Here is a 27,944-nt window from a genome sequence, read left to right as displayed (position 1 = left end):
GTGAATCAGTAAGCCTACATCACAAGAAAAATATTCCGAAAGTCATGTGTTTATGAATGCCGCTTTATATTGAAAAGGTAGGCCTACTGAAATGGATAGGGGAGATGTGGGACCAATGAAACAAAATGGGTATTTTTTCCGTTGTCGCGCGTGATTTTCGCAGTACAGGGCTACTTAAGCGTTTGAGGGAAGCACATCTTCTTACTGTATTTATGCATAGCTAAGGCTTCGGATTGGACCACAGATTAAAAAATTATTTCACTTTTTAAAAGTTCACTTTTTTGTATCATTGGTCCCACCTGGGTGGGACCTTTGCTACACACCAATGGGACCAATGAGACAGGTTTACTACTTACACGAAAACTGTACTTTTTCTGAAGAAAGATTGCATTTTGTGTAAAAGCAAAGAACAAAAAGTTTCTAGAACGAACATGGACAGATGGAAGAACGAACAAGCTGATTGTTAGAAACGATTCCCCGCCCATTTAATATTATTGTTGTATCTCTGCTCCATTCTATTTTCATGCTTGAGTGACCCGGCCATGCATTAACAATTTTTGCTAGTTGATTTTTTTTTTTTACGTTTTGGCATGGACTGGAGTGGTCATTGTTTTATAAATCTGGAGAACTGGAGATTTGGAGTGACTAGGGAATATGTAAGAATTCGGTAAGCAACTGTTTGTTTCGTTTTATTATTGTCGTTTCCAATACACCATTTCTTCTAATAAGTAAGGCCTGCACTTTGTCCAGTCTAGGCAGAAAACGTTTGAGACACTGATTCAATACAAAATTGTTGAAACAGTAACAGTTGGCTGGGGAGGGGTCGTCACAGACAGCAATGTGATATTGTGACAAGTTTATTGCAAATTTCAAAACACCAGACAAGCGTTTCGTTTTGGCAACAGAGGTTGGGTCTGGCAGAAGACATACAATATCACAATGAGACATATAAGCCACATTTTCATTTCCTGGGAACACAAACAGTCCTTCATTTTGTCCGATGTTTTCTCAATTTAGTTTTAAAAACTCCATTTCATAGTCATTATCTTGATCAGGTCCATGTGCAAGCCGGCCGATGAAATGTTTAAATTTAACATCTGCATTTGCATGAACTTTGGCCACTAGCCTACATAGGTTCCAGTAGAAAGACAATCAGGAATTATGTTTTGCAATGCATTTTCTTCACATGAAACATCACTGGTATCGGTGCAAATACTCTCAACGTCAGTTTCTAGATGAACTTCCGCAACACTGCTTGTGTTAGATTCTGAAGATTTTCACAACTGATTTACGTTTTCGTGATTTTCTCTTTCTTCCCTTTGCAACTGCTTTTGGATATGGCCGTATTGAAGATAACAAAATCGAATTATTTTTTTGTAAGGAAGCTGAGGTACAAGGCTCAGTTTCTCCTGTTTGGTGATGCTCATCAGAAGTTACAGAATTCTCACATTGTACGTTTCCAGAAATACCTAGATTGATTTGGAGAAATTTATAAATTTAATGAAGTGTGACAAGACTTCAGAAAATGGCTCATTTTTCATCCATCCTTCAAGTATCTGCCAAGAGTGGTATGATCAAATTTATGTTGTTTGGCAGCTTTTCTCACAGATAAGTTAGGCTATATTAAACAATGTCATGCAAAGCATTATTTGAAGCTTCATTTGAAAAATTCTTTTTTAAGCCTTCGGATGGCTTTAACATAGGCATTTTCTGCAAAAAATACTTTCAAATTCAGACAGGGACCTTTGAGACATGGTCTCAATTGACAGTGTCTCAAAGCTCCCCCATCTCAAAAACTTTGAATTAAACGATGGTTTCACAAAACTCGACTTATTATCTCTCATAAAGCCTACCAATCTTGTAAAATACCTTCCTACCTAGTACATGAAAAATTTAGCATTTGCTATAATAAACACTTGAACATAATATTGAAAGTTTTCCAGAAGTACTACATTTTACTTTTGCCTGCCAAAAACATACTTTTGTCTCTCATTTCTGCATTTGCAACAACCTAACTTTCAAACCTCGTGGCAAAGAAGGTTTATGTAATCTCGTTCCAATAACTACCAAAAAAAAAGTTAATTTTTAGTAGGGATCAAAAACAAGCTGTGTTGTATTGGTCCCCTTGTATCATTGGTCCCACATCTCCCCTACTGCACAAATGAAATTTTATTCTAAGCCTTTGCTAAGGCCAAGTCTTTGCTGCAAGAATTTTTTTCTGGTCTATAGGCTAAATAAATGGCATATAGGCTAATAAAATATGCCTTTGACAAATAGGATGCTGCACAAACAACCCAAATATATTTTACTGCATGAGGCAACGCAGAGGAGCAACGCATTCTGCGATAGATACAGCGCTATATAAAAACAAGCATTATTATTATAATTACTTTGACATGAAGCTGGGTGATCAAAATAAGTCCTGGGTTCCTCCAAAAGTATGCAAACATTGTACTCAAACCCGTTTCTGGGCTCAAGGCTGAGAAGTTCAGAGTGCCATGGCATAAAGAGAGCCGTAGAATCACCATGAAAATTGATACTTCTGTACGGTGAGCATGTTCGAAGGAAGTTGGAACATCATGATTACGTGGAGTGTGCATTTGTGCAAGGCAGTCGTTGCGTGGACGTTGGAATTTCTCTTTGTTTGCCTTCTCTTGTTTCAAGTGGTGATTTGCTTGAAACAATAGGAAAACGGGCATGACTGAGAGTAACCTCAATACCATCAGTAATGTTTTGGAGCAGGGTCAAGTTTTTTTCTCAAAACCATGTCTACCTCCTATTGTAGTAGTTAAAGATTTAGTTATCAAAAGTGGTAAGTGGAATCTTGGCTCCTCATCTCGATCAACATGGCATTCTTGACTCCAAGGCCAAGATTACGTTCTTCCGCAACAAGGATAAAATTCTAAGTAGCTAACTTTACTGAAGAACATAACTTTGTATTCTGTAATTATATAAATGGCCTACGTATCTTCATGGGTGTTGCTCAGTAGGCCAATCATAATGAAGAGTTGCGTTTGTTCATCGATAGCTTTATTTTGCTTATTTGTCTAGTTTGTTAAAGCAAAACAATGAATGCATTTTGTTTGTAGGCCTACAGCACTTAGTAGCTTAGTTAGTAAGTCTGATACTGTTGAAGGCAACAAATATATCAACGCAAAACGCAAGTTATATATTCTACATCTTGTATCCTTAGACCTACTTCACATCATATTTTGATTGTTACTAGGCCAGTAAACGTTAAATAGCTGTTTGTTTGGGTTGTAATCAACATGATTGGTTTCAAATAGCGTTTATAAAACTCAGAAATGTGCCTGGGATTACTTCCAGTTTTGTCTATATAGTAAACGACACGACGTTAAATCTATAGGGGCTCAAAATTGAAAAAAAAAATTTTTTGCTGTAAATCAAAAACTAGGGCCAATTCGAGAAAACTTAGTGCATTTTCAGAATCAGGAGCCTCGAAATACCTTAAAATGACTTTCACATGTCCTGCCTTTATATATAAAGTTTTGTTGGCCTGTGAAAATCGATAAACAGCGTCAAATGATTCAAGAAACTGAAAGCAGTAGATATTTACTATACGGTGAACGGGGCACAAAGAAAATCATGCCTGAAATGTGGTAGAATTCGACATTTTGAGAGTAATACACGTGTCAGTGTTCATGGAGTTGCTAATTAAACCACTTTGCTTGCTACAAGTTTGCGTTACTGCCTCTTAATTGTGTCCATTGAGATGCTAGAGTTCATTAGAAGATAGCGAGTGAGCAGTTTCAGGGATAAGCGAAAGTTCGATATTTTGAAAAAATTCAAACCTAGTGAACCAGGGTCAAACGTTAATATTTTTTTGTGAAATTTGGTGTAGGAGATACATTTACCAAAAGGAACAATATTACAAACTGACGAAAAATTTAAAAAAAAAAAAAAATGTTTTCGAGATTTTGCGCCAGCCTACTCACAAGCCGCCAGAGGACCCAAAGAGTTATTTTCCGATATCCCTCCTTGATGTTCCTTTCAAAATACTCGAAATACTGATCAATGCACGCGTCAACTCAATCATCGACCCGCTCCTTCCAAAAGAGCAAGCTGGATTCTGGCGCGAAACATCCACTGTAAATCAGGTCACACTCTTGACCCAAAATATCGAGGACTGCTTCGAGGCAAAAAAGAAGGCCCGCGCTGTCTTTCTAGATCTCACAGCTGTTTATGACACCGTATAGCACCGCAGCCTTACTTGCAAGCGGCTTAGCCTGCTTCCTGAACGACATATGGTCCATATGATCATGGAACTTGTCAGGAATCGAAGCTTCACCCTCACCACTTGCAACTCACGGCGAAGCAGACTGAGACACCTGAAAAACGGCGTCCCACAGAGATCGCTTCTGGCTTCTCTTCTTTTCTGCATCTACACCCACGACCTGCCAACCACGGTCTCCGCAAAATACGCTTTTGTGGACGACCTGGCAATTCTCCACTCCACCATGAAAACCCAGCTTATCTCCAGAACTGGTGACTGAAACTCAGCGAAACCAAAATTGCGGCAGCAACTTTCCATCTACACAATCGGGAAGCTGATCGTGAGCTACATGTTCAGAGCAACGAAAAATCTCTGTTCTTCTGCCCTGAACCAAAGTATCTTGGAATGACAGTAGACGAATCGCTCACATACCGCCACCATTTGGTGTCACTGCGCAAGAAACTACTCACGTGCTGTGTATGATGAAGAAGTGAACACCCATCCGCTGAGCATCCCGCTGCGGTGGAAAGGGTCTTTAGACTAGCTAGGCGTGAGGAACCTGCGTGGTCAATTATACATTCGTCATAATATACAGTAGTGAACACTAGATATTTTCAGTTGTGATGGCCCGCGAACTAAGCTGGATATGTGTATTTTGCCCGCAGTGTTGAAAGTTTTCACACCCCTGCTATGACATAGGATATTTAACATATTTTACAACAACAAAAAGTCATTCGGAAAGCTCATCTTGTAATGATTACATGCAGCTAGGCAATCTGAGAATACAAGTTTGGTTGGTTGGATTGGAATCTTTATCCTCGGACCGACAAAGCCTTGATAGGTTATTCCTGGTAGTTTCGCATGCTTGTAGAGGCTCTGGACGCAGGGCCAGTTACCGAGATTGGAAGAGTGAAGTTTTCCGATTGTTGAAGTGTTATTGCCGGGGAATTATTCCATTCACTAGGTGCTTTCACTTTGATCCTCTCACTGAATGGAGAGCAGTCCTGAAAAGCGTTGCTCAAGCGCACACCCCGAGAGTCGAACCAGCGCCGCTTAATCTTGAGCCGGGCGTGTAACCACTGAGCTAACTGAGCTAACGGAGTTTCTTGTGAACGAACCAATTTCTCAGCTCTCAATGCTTTGTACGGTCAATTACACATGAATCAGTGGAAGAATCATGAATAAAAATACATTCGAAAAAAGATTAGGAAAATATTTCTTGTCTAACATTGCCATTATTCAGCTATTTCTAATATAATATTATACTCTGTTACTTTTCAGTTCTTGTCACTTAAAAATGAATGTTATTTTTTGCTTTCAGATATAGATGAATGTGACAATTCGTTGTTGAACGACTGCAGCTCCCACGAGACATGCGTCAACGTTGAAGGAGGTTACACGTGTAGTTGCCAGTTGAATGGAACTGGCTCGACGAACTTGCCTTGTTTAGGTACCGTTTCATGCGATTACGTTATAATCAACCAGCATCATGAGATAATTCTGTTTAGGCTTTCTGTTAAGTACGCGTCAAAATAATTGTTGTTCGAGCCAATCGCTCTCAATATACGCAACACGACAATAGTCGATTTCGGTAGTGGATCCTTTCATGACGCATTTAATTTCGTTTCGTGCTCTTTGCTTTTGGTTTGGTTTTGAATCTTTATTCTCGGACTGACAAAGCCTTGATAGGCCTACGTTATTCCTGGTAGTTTCGCATACTTGTAGAGGCTGTATAGTCAAGGCCGGTTACCGAGATTAAAAGTTTTCCGATCATTGAAGTGTTCTTGCCGGAGAATTGTTCCATTTACTAGTTGCCACTGAATGGAGAGCAGTCCTTAACGTGCGTTGCTCAAGCGCACACCCCGAGAGTCGAACCAGCGCTGCTTGATCTTAAAGCTTCTTCGTTTACGAAGTCACACGCTAACCAACTGAGCTATCGGGGCGGACCTGAGCTATCGGGGGCGAACCGGCTTGCCTTTATATGGAAGGCGCTGTTACAGCGTGTGAAGAACCGAGGTGCATTGTTTCTAAGGACAATTGCAGTCTGACAGAAATAATGCGATTACATCAGAAAACAATAGTCCATGGACTTCTAAATAGTAGCATCTGGACTGGAAACGCAGTGACCAACAAAAGGCCAAACAGTTGGTACAACAGTTGGCCAACAGTGGGCCAACAGCCAAGTAACTAACCCTGTTGGCCCACTGTTGGCCAACTGTTGTACCAACTGTTTGGCCTTTTGTTGGTCACTGCGTTTCCAGTCCAGATGCTGCTATTTAGAAGTCCATGAATAGTCTTATACTGACTTCTCAGAAATAGTCAAAACCACAAAAAAATAAGTAAAAAACTACAACAGAATTAAAAGAAAAGCTTGTTGCGCTGCGGGCTCCACAACACGAAGTAGTAATGCGACGAAAAAGACTGGGAGTTGTCAAATTAAATAAGCACTATAGCGAGTTGAAAAGTATTAATTGCGCACTTAACGGGTTGAAATACCTTTTGTTTGTTTCTTATAAATGTTGCGTTGTGATTTGATGAGAGCGATATGTTTTAAACTTCTCGTTCTAACGTTAAAATGGGTAGTCCACCATAGTGGATGGAGCTTTGATGCTTTCGTTATTGGATGGTTCTGTGTGCAGGAAACCAACGTTGTCATTACGTCATTCTGTTCTACCGGCTTTTATGCTCGATCCTGTTTAATTCTCTATTTCATTCGATAAGCGTTAAAGGACACCTACACTCTTTCATTTTTTTCTTACAATATATGGAGTTGGCACCAATATGCAATATTAATCTAGGAGTACATCTAGTATTGAATTGTAATCACCGTTACTATTGTCCACTTAGATGGATACAAAGCGCAATTAAAGATAAAAATGTGTGTTATATTTTTAAACTTTCATACACACTTTCAGATATTTTTTTGTCAGTCCTAATAAGTTCCATCATTTTGAAATTTTCAATTACTTTCTAAATGGATTTACAACAAAAGCAGTCAGAAAAGCTTCAGAAATGGGTTTAAGTAAAAAGAGCTTACACAGGTTTTATTTTAGTGCATTGATTGGACAAGAGGAATATCTGTTTCCAGCTGAAATCATACAGCGTTGCGATTCTTGCTTGAGCTATATGCAAAACATACTTTACTACATTGAAATACAGAGAATCTCGATTAAACGAAAAACATTTGCATTGGGAGAGAACCTAAGTCCATGCATTGCAGTGAAAATCTAAAATGTCTCTGAGGCGTATCCGCTATTCAGTGGTTTGGTTGGATGGATCCAGTAAGTTCCATCTTTTTAGTACAGTTTGCAATAACATTGCATTAGACTTTGTGCAACCAAGATCGTTAATGAAGGCCTTTGTAGGAGGAACGTGGGGAAAGCAATTGTTCACCACCTGAAGTGTACAGAAGTCGGAGTTTTGAAGATGCCAAAATCTAAGGTTTAGGTCGCAGTCAGAGTTGAGTGGAAGTCTAAAATACTTGGATAAAAAAGGAGCCAAATTGAAGCCGGAGTATGATTTTGCCAGTTGATACTCTTAGCATACAAATAATTGCGTTATACTTGGCGCAGTTGTTATTTTTGTGTTTTCTTTTCTAAGTAGTAAGTTTTTTATTAAGTTACAAAATATACTTTTATTTTCATGACTGGGAACTGGGAAGGTATAACTGTTGTACTAAAAACCTAAAGTATGGTTTGCGTTTGGAGTCGGAGTGGGGGTTGGAGTCAATATCTAACAAATATGTGGAGCCTACATCGCAAAGTAGAAGCGTGAACTGGTCATCCAGACGCTCGGAGACGATTTCATTTACAGCGAGTCGTGTGATTTTAACTCGAGCGCTTTTCATTATAAATCCTGAATCACTCTAATTGTAATGAGGCTAATGACTGAAACGACATTTTGTTTTAAGTTCATGCATGAGTGCATGCACATTACAATCCAATAACGCAATAAGTTTAATTTTTCAATTAGTCTGCCTGATTCACTGTATTGCTAATACTTCATAAGAATAATCACAATATTTCTCCTTTTGTTTTGCCTAAACTTTAAACCTGTCTTGTCACAATATCAAAATTACGTCTCTACTTTGAAATGTTGAATCAAGGCATGCGGGTACGCAATGTAGCATGCGTTTCACAATGTTTGAGTATATCCCATCGTTATATTTTGTATATCTTGCAAGACCTGGTGCGTTTTGGAATAGTTTTGCCCATGGTAGGATATATTTTATCTTTTTGTGGGGTTTTATTTGCTTACATTGCTCTTTTTTTGAGGAGCTAAACCTAACGCATCAAGAGCCTTGTCTCCCACGTTGATCATTTGACACTCCTGATAACGCACCAGGGCCGACCAATATAGCAATTGTCTGACAATTCGACAAACAGTGAGCTTTTACTTTATATTCGTATAGATACACGGTAGGTGCACTACATCAAGTATAGTTACTACTTTTTCAAACCTCTACAGCCTGTTTCATCCTAAAAGGGGGATCATCAAAATGTCCTTATTCAAATAGAATCTCAGCAATAAGTCATTTATAAGTAGATGCATTATAATGCTCTGAGATCTGAGATCGATTCCAGGTCGGGTCATACCGCAAACTTCAAAATCTGTACCGATTGTAACTTGTGGGTGCTACGCTGTTGGAGACTCATTGTCAACCTCACTCACATGTGCAAAAAGCCTAACTCATCATATCCCGTGATATGTAGACTTGGTCACAGCGGTAAACCATAATCTCTTCGTGGGAAAATTGTAACATAAGATTTCCAGATCCGTTCGTCTGTATGTAATGACCGAAAAAGAAACACTCCTTTGAAACGTCTATTCAAAATTGTATTTCTGTAAAATTAGCTACCTGGCTGTCGAAAATGGAATGCAACGCCGTACACCACTAAAACTTGTCACTACAGAACAGATTACTTGGATAAAAGACGGAAATTTTCGTCCAGCTGACAAGCACTAAGCAAACCAGTTAAACATGCGACCAACCTCTTCAAGCAACAATTTTAAAATGAATGACCAGAATAGATATCAATATCTCAAACTCACGTACGCAGTACTGTGACGTAATAGTGAAAGACATTGTCACGCAATTCAAACAGGTGTTCAAAGGTGATGATGCAATATTTCATGTTTAAACAGGTTTGACACAAGTCTTACGAACGATGGTGCAATTTTGGCTCATTTTTAGGAAAAATTCCATGACGTAAGATTCAGTAGACCTGAACGGTTTTATATGACGTTTGATTTGTATAGAGATTGGCCGTAACATAGCGGCCCCTAGTTATGACAGTCTAACATGGCATAACTAAAAGGGAATTTAAGGACAATCGTGAGCCAATGAATAAAAACACATGATACACAAATTGTTTGAGTCACTCACGTATAAGTTAATACGCAAATACAAAGGGCATGCAAAGAATGAACAGCAATAAGAATAATATACGACGATACATGAAATTGGTACCATAGGTACACGCTAAAATAACGCTATATACAATAGTTTCGATAATAACCGACTGTTCTGGGCTCAGACAAGTGTCGGCCACCGCAGACAAAACCAGGCTCAAACCTTAACACTTAGGTGTTCTTTACGGGGGCGAGGCACGAAATATCTCTCAACACGTAGTCTACTTTTACTTTCCCCGTACTCTCAGCATAGTTGCAGACGGCAACTTTGGCTCTACGAACCACAGGCTTCCCTTTCCTAATTTGTGGGACTACCTCATGCACCCTCCCAAGTTGATACTTCCCACGTTTACCAATGTGAAGTTGAAGAGAACCCACCACTACAAGTTGACCAGGCTCCAAATTATCGGCCATTTTTAACCATTTTTTCCGGCCCTGAAGCCCTGGCAAGTAAAAATCGATCCATTTACTCCAAAACTGCTGAGAAAGTGACAAATTGAACCGATAATCCCTTCTTAGTTGGTCACGATCATGTGGTTTTCCAACAGCACAGTATGGGTCTAAGTATGGGGTCAAAAGTGAGGCAGGGGGGATGACAGTAAAATCGCTAGGGTCGTCACTCAAAGGTACCAAAGGGCGTTCGTTCACGATCCGAACGGCACTGCTTGTGCACGTAAGCAGTTCAATAAAATTGGGCTTACGTATTGAAGAGTCTAAAATGTGAAAAAAGTATTTAATCACATCGGCCATGAAACCAAACCTTTCAAGCCGAAATCTAGCCAAGAGATCTGCCAGAGAGTTTAACAAATCAGGACACGAAAACATTACATCATTAACACAAGTTCCTCGAAATTCAGACTTGCCATCGTAAACAATACGTTTTTTTAATTGTGACGTCACAAAGTATGGTAAATACCATTCAAATCCCTTGACATTTTCTGCTTCACCAGCACGCTCAATATAGCCATTAGATTTAAGATCCTTCATGGTGTCAGTAAGGAAATCACAAAGTTCAGGTTGTTTTAAAGCCTTCTTCTTTAAAGCAGCAGCTCTATCTGACGCCAACATAAAATTGTTAGGTAGATCAATATCTTCCTTCAACGGAACAAGTATCTCAAATCGACCATCTTTCAACTCAATGTTCGGTTCGACAAGTTCTCTAGCCAAAATATCATTGCGAGACAATTCACAGGTTTCATTTTGCAAAGTCAAATCCTGAATGACTTTATTCAGGTCTGCTATTTCCATATCACGAGACTCAATTTTACGCTGAAAGCCAGAGATGACATCCGACTCTGAAGACGTCTGCACTCTGCACACTTTAGCAACGCTTTCAACTAAGGGTGACTTACCACCACAAGCCAACCAACCGAGAGGAGTGAGTAAAGCATGTGGTTCACTACGATTTTCACCAACACGTTCTTCTTTTGCCCACGTCAAATAAGCGTTGTCGTTGCCAATCAGCACATCTACAGTACTACAATCATTCAAATGAAACATATTCACGTCATGAAAATGACGGAAACCACTTAAATCTTGTTTATGCGGTAAAGTTTTAACATCGTCAGCCCAAGCTGGGTTAACCACCGAGGTTATATCACAAAACAGTTCATCTGTCTCTAACGACTGGATGTTGAGTTTGACAAGGTAAGCAAAAGTAGGTTTCTGACCAGCCAGAGTATCCACTTTAAACGACGCTTTATCAGACGGTTTAAGGCCAAGTTTGCACACCAAATCACTCGAAACAAACGTCAACTGCGAACCAGGATCATGCTGACAATACACCAACTTCGAGTTGCCAGTCATTGGATTCAAAACACGAGCAGCAGTAACGCGATTAAAGGCTGCTTTAACATTTCCAATCTTAACGTTACGCACAGGAACTCTGGCACCAGCATCACCTTTGCCGATCGAAACCAGAGAATCACGTGACATCACATAAAAATCATGCAGAAGAAAATAGTGTTTCCTATCGTTGTTAGGCCCACACTTACGACAGTTATTTGCATGAACGCAATCCCTAACCATATGCTGGCGCAAACAATTCAAGCATTTGCCAGCTTTCACAATAACATTTCTCCGATCTTTAGGTGTCAAGCGCAAAAATTCTTTACAATTAGACAAAAAATGATATTCAACTTGACCACGTGACGAACAACAAATGCATGCCGGCATGTCTCTACGTCTGGCCACACCACCGCGCGGTGCGCCAACAGCAGTCGAGTACTGCGAACTCCCTGAAATCACATTATGATGGGGGTTTTACGGACGTCTGCCTAACCGGACATGAAGGCAATTGTCCTTTGCCAAACTTTTTAAAATGCTGCGACTCACCAGAATCGCCCATTAGCATAATGCTAAAATCAGTCGACTTACGCGTTTCCTCTCGTACAACAAAATCGAATAAACTCTAAAAAGTAGGCTCATTAGTACCACCATACTGATCACCTAAAAAGTCAAGATAACGCTGCTTAGCGTCAAACGGGAGTCGCTTAGCCAAATCCAAAACAAAACGTCCTTCCAATTTGTCACGCTGACCATAAGCTTGCGCGTAAAGCAGACACTGCGACAATTCATCTTTAAACTCTTTCAAATCACTGGAAGAGATCGAAGTCAATTTGCTACCATAGCGATACTTTCTAATTTCCGGTTCGGCGAAAAGACCTCCACGAACTCCAAAACGTTGAGACAAGCGACCTAATGACATTTCTATCCTGTCTTCCTCTGACAAGCCAGGAGTGTCGGAAACCAAATTAGCAATCGTTTGCGCAGCTGTCCTAACACAAGCTGCTTGTAACAAAGTCAAACGAGTTCTTTTAAAGGGCGAAGCTGCCATTAAGGCCGTAACACGATTTTTAAAGAAGATAAATGGCATATTATTACCATCGTAACCAATCAAGGCCGCCTTATCGAAAAACGTCCTACTATTTTGGTATTGAAAAAAGCTATCCTGTTGTTGAGAAGTCGATTTAGCGGGAGAAGACAAGCTATATCCCTTAAGGGGCTGAGGGGGCTCAGTCACATGCACAGCCCGATCACGATCCTCACAAACGTTAAAATCAGGAGACGCGATACGCCTCTCACAACCACCCAAATTACGTGTAGCTGGGCGATCAAAAGCTAGCGGCGCAGAAAACTGTGAAGGGGGCAAAGCATTACTGCTATCAGCGGCCCCGTGACCTGTACGCTCTGGGGGAAGAGTTCGGCTAAAATTCGCAGGCTTTGGCTTTAGATCCTTCGGAAGATCCTGAGCTGCGGCCCCGAGACCTCCTGAAACAGTTTGAAAACATGTGGATTGTACTGGTCCACTTACAGATTGAACAGGCGTCTGGAAAAGGTTATGTAAATTAAACTGCGATTGATGTTCATTTCTGGAATGGCTAGAAGAGCCCTTCTTAGAACTACGCCGGGAGCCCAACTCTGATCGATATTCAGCTAAAACTACCTCTTTACGTTGTTCAGCCCTCAACTGAGCGTCTTTGAGTGCGAACTCAGCAGCTCTCGCTTCGGCTTTCGCGGCGGCCTCAGCAGCTCTCGCTTCGGCCTCAGCTCTCGCGGCGGCCTCTGCTCGTACAGCCTCAGCAGCTCTCGCTTCGGCCTCCGCTCTCGCGGCGGCCTCTGCTCGTGCGGCCTCAGATCTGACGGCAGCCTCAGCTCGTATGGCCTCAGCTCTCGCCATGGCCTCAGCAGCTCTTGCTTTGGCCTCAGCTTGGATCTGGAGCTCCTCTCGTCTTAGCTGTAGGTTAATTTGTGCCACTATCCGAGACGAACTCCTAGACATCCTAGTGCTTATATTTGAGGCGCTATCCTCAGGATGTATGTCAGCATCCAACATATCTGAGAACTCACTTACTTTTTGTTTGAAGTTATTTTTCAACGAGTTAAATTTGGGATCTACCCTATCACGAAGTTCTGCCAAGATTGCAGAGTTAAAAATTTTAGTCAAATAAGCATGGAAATGCCGTAAATCCTCTTCCAAAGTAGACAACTTTGATCTAAAAATTAACAGTTCCTGCTTATCACTCAAAGAACCTAGGGCTACAGAAAGTTCCCCAATTTGAGTCAAAATATCCCTTCTAAGATGCCGGGCCTCTCGAACTGACTTAGCCTCATCGTTACTGGGTCCCTCCCCAGAATGGCCTGCCCGACCGCAAAGAACACCATCAGGCTTAAACTCAGTCGAGTCGACGGCTGTCGAGTCCTTGTCGCCACCGAGGGTGGACATATTAAATGTTGGGGCTAAATTTAACAATTAAAAAATTAAGTTGCACAAACACACAAAATTATTACAGTAGTTATAAAAAACTTAACTGCAAAGACCGAAAAAATATAAAAAGGAATTTAAATGCACAATACCGTAGTTGTACGGGTATATGAAGTCTTAAAGTTCCACAAAACTTGCTTGGATTCTTCGACTTGAATCTTCAAGCACAGATTGATTGTCTTTAATCTTTTATCTTGCCAATGAATGTCAATGGAGTTTTTTCTTCAGAACCGACAAAGAAACGCCTTTAATTTTTAGCTTGAAGTTCTTCAGTACCAACTGAGAAGAAATGTCTTTAATTTTCTTTTGCTTCTGCACCAAACACTAGACAGAGTAACGTCTTTTATTCTTTATGTGCTTCTAGTGCTTCTTGGCCGACCAGCTAACAAGTCACGTCTTTTATTTTTTATGGTCACAGCGGTAAACCATAATCTCTTCGTGGGAAAATTGTAACATAAGATTCCCAGATCCGCTCGTCTGTATGTAATGACCGAAAAAGAAACACTCCTTTGAAACGTCTATTCAAAATTGTATTTCTGTAAAATTAGCCACCTGGCTGTCGAAAATGGAATGCAACGCGTACACCACTAAAACTTGTCACTACAGAACAGATTACTTGGATAAAAGACGGAAATTTTCGTCCAGCTGACAAGCACTAAGCAAACCAGTTAAACATGTGCGACCAACCTCTTCAAGCAACAATTTTAAAATGAATGACCAGAATAGATATCAATATCTCAAACTCACGTACGCAGTACTGTGACGTAATAGTGAAAGACATTGTCACGCAATTCAAACAGGTGTTCAAAGGTGATGATGCAATATTTCATGTTTAAACAGGTTTGACACAAGTCTTACGAACCATGATGCAATTTTGGCTCATTTTTAGGAAAAATTCCATGACGTAAGATTCAGTAGACCTGAACGGTTTTATATGACGTTTGATTTGTATAGAGATTGGCCGTAACAAGACTATACAACAAAATTCTTAAATCCGCATATTGCATTGTTGTATGAAAATGACGTTAGATAATACAATTTTGCTATTTATGCATCTTTATGCAAAACAAGATTGTCAGAATCCGTCAGCCCGCGAACACTTTTGCGTGATCAAAGCTGACCGGCCCGGGAAAAACTTTGGACATCCCTGCTCTAAGGGATGAATTATATTTGTAGAATTCGCTATCCATATCTAAGCTTTGTTATTGAAATTTCATGTGAAGAATAGTTTAGATCAGCGGTTCTCAAGCTGTGCGTCCCGACGCCCTGGTGTGTCCTTTGGAAGTTCAGAGGACGTTCCACAATACTGGCAATCGTCATGAAGCAATTATTATTTCTAAATGCATGCTGGCTACACTTGCTGATAGCTATCTCGGTCTTCTACTGAATCTTTTAAATTTATTTGACAGGCCACAGATTTACACATTCTTTTGGGACGGAGTTACAGGATTGGATTGCTAAAAATGAAATGCTAATTAAGCTATGAGAAATGCTGTTTTGTATACTTAAGAATTTTATGGTGCAAAAAGTGAATTAGCCATGTGATGATTTGGCCATTCATGCCACAATTTCTAATCAAGTTTGTTTCGAGGTTGAATACAGCAACGGTATTACAGTAGTTTTCTGTGTTTGAGCATTATGATGCTGGCTTCATTGTTATACCTTACAGTCCTGGGCTCATAGCTTGTTTGGATTTAAAGGAACCAGGAACTGAAACAAAACACTTTTTTGATGTAATGCAATTGTAACTTGCTTGTTTTATTTTAAAGACATTTTTGTAAATGGTTTTATTAACGTTATTGCATTTTTACCTTCCTTCAAGATAGCCAAGTGCTTTTAGAGATGTTCTGGTATAAGGATCCAGCAATTTATTGGTATCCGATTTAAATTATTATCTCAATGGATAAGTACACGTAGTGGATTTTAGCAACTAAAGAAAGGCGTTGAAAGTATCATAACGGTGTTTCGAAGTTTATTTCAAAACAAAGTCAGCATCATTAACAAACAAACAGACTTTGTCAATCAGTCAATGCAATGGCCGAGTGGCAGCAATGGCCGAGTGGTTAGCGCGTTGGGCTTGCAGTCGAGAGCCTGCATGTTCGACTCCAGCTACCCGCACTTGCTGTTGTTTCTCTGGGAAAGAAACTTTACGATAATTGCCTCTATACCCAGTGATCGATTTCGAGTAATGGGTAGTACCAAATGTCAGTAATAAGTAGAGTAGACAACAGGAAACAGACATTCCAGTCGGCTGCAGCGTGGGTCAGGTGTACGTCGGAAGGCGTACACCGATGCATAGCGCTCAAGTCCGCTTTCCCGCAATGCAGGGTAAACATATGAAAAACAAACACACAGATGAAAACTGAAAATGTATTTTTTTTTGCATTATTTTAGATATTTCAACTGCTGCGATGCAATCACGCACCCACAGTCCAGTCACAACCATCAACTTTGTGGCTATTAGTACGCCGGCTGTAAATGCAACTGTCTCCACGAAAGCAGTCATAGATGAAATCATTCCAACAACTACAAGTATCGACTTAACCATTCCAACAACCACAAACATCGATTCAACTATTCCAATAACTACAAGCATCGATTCAACCATTCCAACAACTACAAGCATCGATTCAACCATTCCAACAACTACAAGCATCGACTCAACCATTCCAACAACTACAAGCATCGATTCAACCATTCCAACAACTATAAGCATCGATTCAACTATTCCAACAACTACAAGCATCGATTCAACCATTCCAACAACTACAAGCATCGATTCAACCATTCCAACAACTACAAGCATCGATTCAACCATTCCAACAACTACAAGCATCGATTCAACCATTCCAACAACTACAAGCATCGATTCAACCATTCCAACAACTACAAGTATCGATTCAATCATTCATACAAGTACAAAAATTGATTTAACCAGCTCCACAATCACAAACATCGATGAAACCATTCATACCAGCACAAACAATGGTTCAATCAGTCACATAGCCACCAGTATTAGTTCAATCATGCTTACAACTACAAGAACCAATTCGAATACCTTAACAACCACAAGCATATATTCAACAGCTCCTGTAACCACGACGATCGATGAAACTATCTATACCAGCAGGAATAACGATGCAACCATACCTAAAACTACAAGAACCGATTCAACCACAAAAACGGCTTCCGTAAACATAACAACGGCTTCAGCTACCCAAATAACTTCAAGCATAGATACAACCATACCAATCACTACAAAAACTAATTCAACCGTTCCCACAACCAATAATCTTGATGCAACCATTCCTAAAATCACACAAGCCGATTCAACTATCCCCATCACCAGCGTTGATGCAACGATTCCTGTGACCAAAAGAACCTATTCAACCACCCAATTATCCACAAGCATCGGGGCCACCAGCTCCGCTAATGTCAACTTGAATGCAACCAACCAAACAACCAAAAGCAATGATGGGACCATTTCTACAGCTGCAAGTTCAATTTTCATCCCCACAAGTACAGAAATCTTGTCAACAACACCAGCAATTCCAACAACAAGGCAAGAGGTAAAAATGTTTGTAACCAGCCAGCATTATGCTTATTGTTTGTAATCTTGGCTTTTCAATGTATGTTGCACAGCTGAAATTTTTTCACTGAAAACGATTCGCACAAATGACAAATTAATTTTTCCAACAGCATGTGAAATAATTGTCTGCTTATTAGTGGCTTTGAAGTTTTGTTCATACCTTGAACAAGTCGTCATACATTTCTGCAGCTGTGGTTTAATTTACTGTGCAAGGAGACGAACTCAGCATCCATGTCTACTTTACTTTAAAATTACCATCACAAGTTTACCGGGAAGTAGAACAACCACTGAGTATAGGTTGTGTGGTTGTCACTTTAACTGGTAGGTATAGAGTGTAGCAACCGCTCGACTGAAGTCAAGTCACCCATTCGTGCCAGCTCTCAATTTTATCCTCAGTACAAACAAATGACATTTGCAACTTATTGGGCGAACCATAATTGAAGCTTAGAATAAAGACTAAGTGCGAGCAGATTCCATTCTTTCTTCCACGACGCCGCTTAATTAGCGGAGGTAAGCATCCGCTACTTTTAAAGTAGCGCGCTGCCTGCTACTGCTACTCAGGCTAAAATAGCGCGCGCTACCGCTACCGCTACCAATCGATAAAAGTAGAGCGCAACCTGCTACCGCTACTCGGGATAAAGTAGAACGTGCTACCGCTACTTTTGTCTTCACTTAAATTGTCACAGGAAGCACTTTGTGAAGTTAAAATGACCTTGAAAACAAATGGTATCATTCGTTTACACTGTCCTTTTAACATCTTTATAGAAAACACGTTCTAGGTGAAATTTATTGTTGTGCAATGTGCATGTTTCAAAAATACGAGCATTTCAAAATGCGAGTCGGTGAGTCCTGCCCCATTTGACTTCAGCACGTTTTTTCCACAGAGAAAATCTCTCCACCGTAGCACTGGCAGAAATGGAGCTGTTGTATTTAATGTAGAAACTGTTAATTGGCACTGGGAAAAATAAAGGACTTGCTTCTGTCTAAAAAAAGTCCTTCACAATTGACGTTTCTTTCCGTACCAACGTTTCATGCGATGGCACCAGCACACCAAAAATTCATTCTCGGAGTCGTGACTGATGTTGCTGTCAGTTTGTCGGTATCAACGTGGCTTGATGTTTCCCTCAATAGTCGAATGATTTTTGTTTTGATTTTTTCACGCATTGCTTCCACAAAAAATTTCTGAAAACGAGTCATTTTTCCACTTCACTGTATATTGGAAAGTAGCTGGTAGCAAGAGTGCGACTGAAAGAAATGTAGCAACATAAAGAAAATGTAGCGCCTCTCCGCTATCGCTACATTGAAAAAAGTAGCGCTCTACTGCCCGCCTCTGCCTATTGGCCTGAGCCTATCGAGCCAGGCATACATGGCTTTCGATCGTCTTAGTACCCTACAGGCACCTCGCTTTTCTGCTCAACCAACTCAACAAAACACACCACAGACCATATTATCAAAATGTGTACCAACTTCTGTCCATCAAGTGTGTCTTAAATGATAAAACGAAAGCTTGGCTGATTTCTAGTAATCTTTCGATATAGTCTAAAGAAGGGCTTCCCAAACTTTTTTGCTTGCTACCCCTTTTAATCTCCTAAAATGTTTCGCGGTCCCTTACGATTAAAACGACAAACAGTGCGAAATATACATTTGTGCTCGTTATTGAAACGCTTAACCCTAACGAAGACCAAAAACAATTTACCGTTCTCAGTTCTGTTTGTTTTTATTTATTTCTGACCATAACAACGAAGCCTATGGGCAGACCACTGAAAACAAAACAAAAAAGCAAACACATTTATCCAGTGTGAACAAAGCAAGTCTAGCCGTGGCTCAGTGTTTGTTAATGCAGGTCTCAAGGCGGTTTCATTGTTGTTTTGGTTGAAACGATAGGCGAAGTGACAAAATTTCAGATAAACTATTTTGAAATTTTGGTTTCCAGATGTTCAATTTTTTGATGAACGCATCAATTTCAAATTTCAATTCAAAATATTGATGTTTTCTCCTAGGAGGGACAAAATTCGCTTAGTTTTTCTTCAAGCAAATCTGACATTTGACATAATTTCAAAAGCTAGATGTTATTGCGAAAATCGGTGGACCAAGACCGAATTTTATTCTGTTGGAAAAATCACGATTTCGGTTTTCAAAGTTGACTAGCCATTTTAAAGCTTTGACTTTTAAAAGCCACTTCACTTCACGATGCACTAAAAGAGTTTTTAACTCCGATTCCATTTCACCTCATAATTTTTCAGAAATACGGTGCCAGTGCGCGTGTGACTCTTAACCCTTACAAGGTTGGGCTCCCTGGAGTCTTGCTCAGTTTGGGGGGGGCTGTCGATTCTTCTTATGCTTTAGGAGTGATATCTCTGTTGTTTTTTAAGGTACGGTTTCAAACTTTGGGATTCACTTTGTAAAATTATTCACGCTGAGCATATCCGAAAATTAAACCTATGTAAATTTTAGAACTACTCATAGACGTTAAAATGTTGAGGTGACTTATGACTTTTGGATTATTTTGCGATTAAAGCAATTGTAGCGTGAGTTCACACATTATTTTTTGGTAGAGTGATGAAGAACATGCATTGCAATGTTGTTATTAAATTTTTTTTACATAATCTCAATTTGAATCTATATTTTTCATGCAAAATAATAACTTTTCCCACGCTCAAAATAAAGCTCGCTCCTTGACTAAAAGAACAACGCTTCATCAATTACATGCAGTAATGAGATTTCTGAACGCGTGTCACACCAATTTGGATTATGATCTTGTGACCTCGGTTCCAAGAACAGCAACTACTACGCTTTATTAACAAATGTAGACCAGCTGAAGAAGCAGGGTGGCGTTTATCAAATACTATTATGTAATCCACGAAACGAATGGAAGATCATGCAACAAAAAAAGCGGTTTAAATGCAATGTATTGTAGTTGCCACAGCGTCTCTCAATGTAAGTTCAATGTGAACTCGGCTACATACAAGGCTAGTACTAGGAGTAAGATTACCCGATAAAGTCGATGATGCTCTACGTAAACAAAAGTCAGAATGAAATTCAAAATAAAACAGTTACGGTTCATTAATTAACAGAACGTCACAACGCTTTTCGTCAAAAGGAAAATCTGTAATGCCTCGGGTCATTTTCTTGTAGATTCAATAAGCTCTCTAAGATTCATATGCCACACACTAAAATCCAAACAATATTTAGATTCATTCAAAGTAGTATTTATTATGCGTCAAATCATTGTGAACCTGGAGAAATACTTTACAAAGAATTAGCTGCCTAATGGGCGTTTATGCGATAAAAATGTCAGTATGGCAGCAAAATATTGATAAGTATTTTGATTTGGTTACAGCAATACCGGACTGCAGCAATTGGCACAAGGCTCTTGCAGCAACGTTTTTCAACTTGATTCAATGGTAAAGCAACCTGTGTTCTGTCAGGTTATGTACACACAAGTTCAGAAATATTTAGGAATATGCAATGAGGCACATTGAAATTACAAGTGGCTGCACATTTACAGTTCGATAATACGAGGAATGGAATACAACGCTAATACAATCATTTCGACGTGGATTCAACATTGCAAGACGATGTAAACATGCGCGGGTTTGCAATTAGATTACTTCTCTTCTGTCCTTGTTTGTATAAAAGACATAAAATCAGTCGTTGTATCCGTGCTAAAATTCAGCTATGTTCAAACCGCATTATATTGATATTTTCTAAATAGAAAATGGATTTATAAAATATGAATACCATACTGTTTCAGCATATAAAAATGCTGAATTTTACATCGAGTATTACGATTAGTTTTATGACCCACTTTTTATACAAAAAAAGATAGATGATTTTGATAAGCAATCTAATTGCAAAACCGCGCATGTTTACAAGTATTCAACGTCTTGATGTTGAATCAACGTAAAAATAGCTATCTGTCTAATGAAGGGAAAAAAGGAAAATCTTTCATTGAGCTCCGCGTTTTATTTAGGCTGTGGTTGAAGCCAAAGTTTATAAAACTGCAATCATTCAAATAGTTTATTCTGCGCAAAAACAAGCTTGGCATACTCGTATGGAATGTGCAGGGCATAAAGGCTTTTCACAGCACTGGTCGTCAACATCAACACATTCCGCATGCCAGAATTCTTCGTTTTTACTACATAAGAATGTAGGCTGAGATCAGCCTCACTCATCTGCCAATAAATTTCGTACGACAATTCTCCCTACCACTCACTTGCTTCACTTCCAGGGGTATTCTTCTACGTATAGCGTTGAGGGTTCCCACTGACGTTATATCCCTGTCAAGTAACCACTGCGCGAGTGGTATGGAGGTGTGCAAGCGGTCATACAAAATATTTCGACCTTGAAAGTCACCGTGTTGTTCCAGGCTCATCACCATACCTTTTACCAGTTCTTCTGTTCCACGAACGTAAAAATTAAATGGCTCTTCCTTCGGTTTACCTGAATAGAACGATGCCGCAAATGTGTATGGGAATCTGCTGGCGTTTACCGACTTCAACAGAAGGCCATATTTCGCAGGCTTGTTTGGATTATATTGCTTGAAGGCAATTTGTGTCCTCATGGGGTATAGCGTTTTGTCCAACGACAAGTAGTCACCTGGAATGACATGTTTGATGCAGTTTTCGTTAAACATTTCGAAAACGACTCGAAATGCGGCCAACCGGTCATTCTTCCAACGTTGCGGCCTAGTATTTTGATCGTCGAACGAAATGTTCGAACATAAAAATTTAAAGCGGTTCTTGCTCATTGTTGCACTAAACATGGGATGTCCTTGCAGTCGATTGAACAATACATCCGTGGAATGACCAGACTGTCCTAAAAGCCCCCGAAAATACCCCAATCAATGGCCACCTGAAGATACGGCCTGATTTGTCACATTTTGCAGAAATTTCCAGGTTTTTCTAACTTTGGGCAAACGTTTAAATAAATTTTTCTAAAAATTTGTTTTTACGCTTTCTTTATTCTTTTCCCCAGATGACACAACAGGTTTTAACATTCTCAGATGTTGAAAAACAAAAAAAATTTGATTTCGAAAATTTTAGTCAGACTGTTAATTTTCAATAACAGTCTGATTTTGCGTTTTTCAACTTGCTTTTTCTCATTTGCTACTGCTTCCCCAAGGAAACAAAAAAGTTTTTTGTCATTAGGAAACCGCAAAAAGTAAAAACATCTCAAAAAATGTCAGTCAAGCACGAGCAGTAGCTGTAATCAAAATCTGCAAAATGTGACAAATCATGCCGCATCTCCAGGTGGCCATGCCCAATCCAACAAAGGCCAGCATCTCCTCGTTGTTGGTTGGGCCAAAATAGCAGTAACTGCTGTCATCTAAAATTCTCTCTGGCAATTGAGAAATGAATGTGGCAATTTTTCTATTTGTTTCTTGAACAATAATGTTCAAAATGTTTAAAGTAAAAAATTGTTTCCATGCTTGCCGAGGAGTCTTGGCTTCTTTGGCTTCTCCTCTAACACCAATCGGGCCAGATATAATGTTAGCCCGGCCCCTTCTCCCATTGTGCACCGGTCTCGCATTAGACCAAGTAATGCTGACGCCGCCCTCTTTGTCTGTTCTTTGGCTTTTCTACAAAAGTTGTATAAGACTTCAGTGTGGCGGGAAACTCAACAGCATCGTAGTTGTTCGTGTCGAGAGAGGAATCTATGCTGTTCACCAGTCTATTCGATGTTATAATTGGTCGTGGTGGCGCAAACTCCGGTTGAACATCGCCCATGGAAGGTAACTGGTCGTCAATCTCGATCGGAATCGCTGTTGCTGCGGAAGTTGACGGAAAAGATTCCGCTTCTTCATCTGAATCGGAGTGCCATAAATCCTCCAAATCATCCGCCTGGCTTTCGTCGTCAGAATCTAGTAAAACATGTTGCAATATTTCTTCAGCACTGAATCCTTGCCTTGCCATGTTTTATTTAAAAGTGAAAAGAACGTAATTTTTTTAATAATGGCGTTGAAATACTAAAGAAAATGTATAATGAAACAAATTGTTAGTCACATAGAAACTAGTTAGAAAAAAACTGTTACACAGAATTATAAAAGTCAAGAATAAACCAAAACTTTGCAATATAATAAATTGTCAGACCGTTGTCAAAAATTGTGAAGTGCACTTTACATATTTACTGATGATGAAACTATATGAATGTTATGGTTATCTATGGTGATTCAGATTAGCTTCTTGAGCAATGCTTCACGTTTATGATAAACTACACGTAGAAGGTAAATCCAGCAGGCGTTTGCACAATTTCGTCGTTTAGCGACGTAGATTCGACGAAAGTAATAATTAGTAGGCCTACCTGGTATCAATATTGGCTGTTTCTGCAATGTTGCGTTATGACCATGAACGCCACGTGGCTTGAAAAACAACATTATAACGCTGAGTGAAACCATGTGCATGAAACTGATAATCTATCTAACAAAATTATCTCTGATGTAAATTCAACGATTGGGCAATGGTATGTCTCAACAAAATTACTAAATATTCCATCATTTTGACGGCTAGAATGCATTGTTGAACCTAAACCGAAAAATATAGATGCGCTGTTCATCCATAATTTTGATATTTGTTTATATATTTAGTGAAAATAAGCTGTCATTCTTGTTATTATATTGAAAATGAAAAGAGCAGTTTGCAAAACGTTTATATTACCATGAGCGGTTTCATCTATTTTGATTGTCCCTTGCTGTAGGCCTACTCAGGCAAGTTGTAATTATCACAATCTAACTTTTCCCAACTATGAGCACTATATCTCGATGCGCATTTGTGTATTGTGTGAAAATTTTGATGGTGTCCAAAAATCAAATATTATTTACAAAATAACTCGATCTCTTAGAATATCCTCATATGTCACATCAACAAATACTTTCCTGACTTACCAATAGGCCTAACTAAGGTAATAAAGAAACATTCTACTAACGGACAGTTCAATGATAAAAAAATCCAAAAGTTTGATATTTCTTGCAAATGCAAACAATATAAGTTTTTCATAACAATGGATCTTTCATACAATGGATTTTTCATAACTTTTGAATGGATCGTTTTTGTGCAACGCTAACATATGTGTCAAATATACACTGTTTTATAATTTTACTGCTTCAAACATTCGTAAAGCAAACCATACTGCTTTAGATTATAACTAACAATTTATTCTATTAGGTCACTATTGGACCGACAGCTGTCACAGCCGAATACATTTCAATGGCTACAAGCGTCATCACTGGTGAGTGATTTCGAAAATGTTGTTATTTACAACTTGATTATAACGTAAAGAAGTTTTATTTTTCAAAGCCTTAGTTAAAAGTTAAGTAAAAATGTTGTTCTAACCAATACAGGTTTGCTCGTGTGGAGTTTTTTTTGGGTGTTTTAGAACGTTAAATTGAACTTTATGGCTTAGCCTATTTATCACGTCACGCTTTAGAGATATAAGAGCAATAAATGTTTTGTTTCTAATTACAACCTGTATGTAGATTGTTGCGGCAGGCTGCTACCAAACTGCTTTTATGCTTGCACTCTCAGAATAGAAATTGAAACGAGGTTATGACTAAAATTGACTATTGGTAACCATGGTGACAAAAAATCCAATCTTTGTGTCCACTCTTGTGTCCACTCTTGTGTCCACTCTTGTTCCCACTCGTGTCCACTCTTGTGCCCACTCTTGTGCCCACTTTTGTGTCCACTTTTGTGTTTACTCTTGAGTCTACTCTTTTATCCGATTTCGTGTCCACTCTTGTGTCCACTTTTGTGTCCACTCTTGTGCCCACTCTTGTGCCCACTTTTGTGTCCACTTTTGTGTTTACTCTTGAGTCTACTCTTTTATCCGATTTCGTGTCCACTCTTGTGTCCACTTTTGTGTCCACTCTTGTGCCCACTCTTGTGTCCACTCTTGTGCCCACTCTTGTGTCCACTTTTGTGCCCACTTTTGTGTCCACTCTTGTGCCCACTCTTGTGTCCACTCTTGTGCTCACTCTTGTGTCCACTTTTGTGCCCACTCTTGTGTCCACTCTTGTGCCCACTCTTGTGTCCACTCTTGTGCCCACTCTTGTGCCCACTCTTGTGTCCACTTTTGTGTCCACTCTTGTGCCCACTCTTGTGTCCACTTTTGTGCCCACTCTTGTGTCCACTCTTGTGCCCACTCTTGTGTCCACTCTTGTGCCCACTCTTGTGTCCACTCTTGTGCCCACTCTTGTGTCCACTTTTGTGCCCACTCTTGTGCCCACTTTTGTGTCCACTTTTGTGTCCACTCTTGTGCCCACTCTTGTGCCCACTTTTGTGTCCACTTTTGTGTTTACTCTTGAGTCTACTCTTTTATCCGATTTTGTGTCCACTCTTGAATCTACTCTTGAGTCCAGTCATGTGTCCTCTCTTGTGTTCACTCTTGTATCCACTCGTTTGTCCAGTATGTCCACTCTTGTATCCACTCTTGAGTCAACTCGTTTGTCCACTCTTGTGTCCACTCCTATGTCACTATTGAGTCCACTGGTGTGTCCACTCTTGAGCATGTCATCAAGTGTCTTGCCAAAACGTAGCAGCGCACTGGCAGTGGATGACGTCATCTTTACGATAGATGCTCTCAAGTCTGAAGATTCGGTCACTCATCCGACATTCTGCGAGTTGCAAATCACAGCATAGATGAACCATTGCAGAGCAATATAAACAAAGTTTGATAAAATACTGTATAGGGAAAAAAATAAACAATCTGAAACATTATTCTAACAAGAGATAAAAACAACATTAAAAATTGAATTTTTATATCACGTTTTAAAAAATGTTCATTTTACAACAGGGGTCACCAAACTTTTTTCTCTGAGGGCCGGATTGCTGCGAGATTAACAGCTGCCCCAGCCAGCAAGCCCATATGGGCTCCATATACTATTTTAATGGGCTTGTGGGCATGTGGGTTTCATGTGGGTTTTTTTGTTTTTGCCATATGCGCCCAATATGGGCTTTCTTGCAGAATGTGTTGCTAAATGACAAGGTGGAATTTAAACTTCCAATCTTCAAATGCGTGATCATATAAATGCATTTTAAGAAATTTAGCCACATAAAATTATTGATCATGGGCTAAGCATGAAATATTGATGGGCTTCCCACTTTGTTTATGGACAGACCATGGGCTGCCCACTTTGTTTATGGGCAGACCATGGGCTGCCCACATTTTTATGGGCAGAACATGGTCTGCCCACATTTTTTATGGGCAGACCATGGGCTACCCACATTTTTCATGGGCAGGCCATGGGCTGCCCACATTTTTTATGCGCAGACCATGGACTGCCCACATTTTTTATGGGCAGACCATGGGCTACCCACACAGTGATTCAAAAGTTTGTGGGCAACCCATACTAATATGATATACACCTCGATCAGCATTTGTCTAGACTTTGAGATTTTTTAGTTGTCTCACACGACTTTTGTTGATCTTTTAAACAAACACAAAATGAAATTGAACAAGCAAAATTACTGGAGGCACCTTGCTATGCATTGCGCAAAGCTCACTGCTTGCAGTTGGAGCACTTTGGCAAGGTTAGCAGTAGTACTATTTTTTGTGCTTACGTACCACAAATAGGAAAATATCACATGGAGCTATATACCTACTCGTGCGTTATTGATCAATATAAAACAGTTCATCATCGTGTGCACGCTCATGGCTTACGCCGATTGAGCTCTTTACTGGGGGCACCTTGCTATGCATTGCGCAAAGTTCACTGCTTGCAGCACTTTGGCATCTGTCTGCAGTTATATACATATGGGCAGCCTGTATTAGATTTATCGGTTACATATGGGCAGCCCATATTAGATTTGTGGGTTGAGTGTGAGCAACAGGGTTGTCAGATTGGAATAATTGATTCCAGATCTGGAATCAAAACGAACTGTCTAGTAGGGAAAAAAAATGTCTGGAATCTGGAATAATTTTTAGAAGCAAATTGGGATTGTTTAGACAAGTCTAGATTGTTTCGGTAATTGTCTTTTTTTCATTGCATTTAGTAGCTGCAATGCGTGCGCGTAACTTTCTGCCTTAGTTCCGTCTCTTTGATTGAAACTGTGTTGCTGAATTGCATGCTCTCTGGCACGAAAGCCTGTCTGTGAGAAGTGTGACGCAACCTAGTTAGCTGACAGGACTTTCCGCTCACTTAACACTGGGTTGTATTTCCATGTATGTTAAGTTTAGGCTACTTTTAATCTGTTATGTTTTTAGGTTGTTACAGAATGCAGTACCGTAGTTACTGTTAAGTACCGGTACGATATTTATTGATTTTCATATTTTGTTGCATCGAAGCAGTTAGATAAGAAGTTCAAAAATCCAAGCGTATGTGAAGTTTATTGTAGGAAGAATATGGCTCTCCGCAGTGGCGTATCCTGGTGGGTTGAGCAAGGGATTGAAGGGAAGCAATAAAACTCGTGGGGGGTAAGAACGTTCCGAAGGCACGCGTGTTCTAGGGG

The 27,944-nt window shown here is 39.8% G+C and overlaps 1 protein-coding gene across 1 annotated transcript in view; it reads left to right on the top strand.

The window, feature by feature from the left end:
• Positions 1-27,944, top strand: part of LOC145785880 (uncharacterized) — an 89,406-nt gene that overhangs the window by 9,979 nt on the left and 51,483 nt on the right. Inside the window, exons 5-7 of the mRNA XM_082597583.1 lie at positions 5,556-5,684; positions 16,305-17,479; positions 24,663-24,726. Coding sequence (XP_082453709.1) covers positions 5,556-5,684; positions 16,305-17,479; positions 24,663-24,726 — 1,368 coding nt within the window. The remainder of the gene's footprint in view (positions 1-5,555; positions 5,685-16,304; positions 17,480-24,662; positions 24,727-27,944) is intronic.

This window comes from Aplidium turbinatum, chromosome 16, assembly GCF_918807975.1.
Source record: "Aplidium turbinatum chromosome 16, kaAplTurb1.1, whole genome shotgun sequence".
NCBI lineage: Eukaryota > Metazoa > Chordata > Ascidiacea > Aplousobranchia > Polyclinidae > Aplidium > Aplidium turbinatum.
This window is presented reverse-complemented; position numbering and strand designations above follow the sequence as displayed.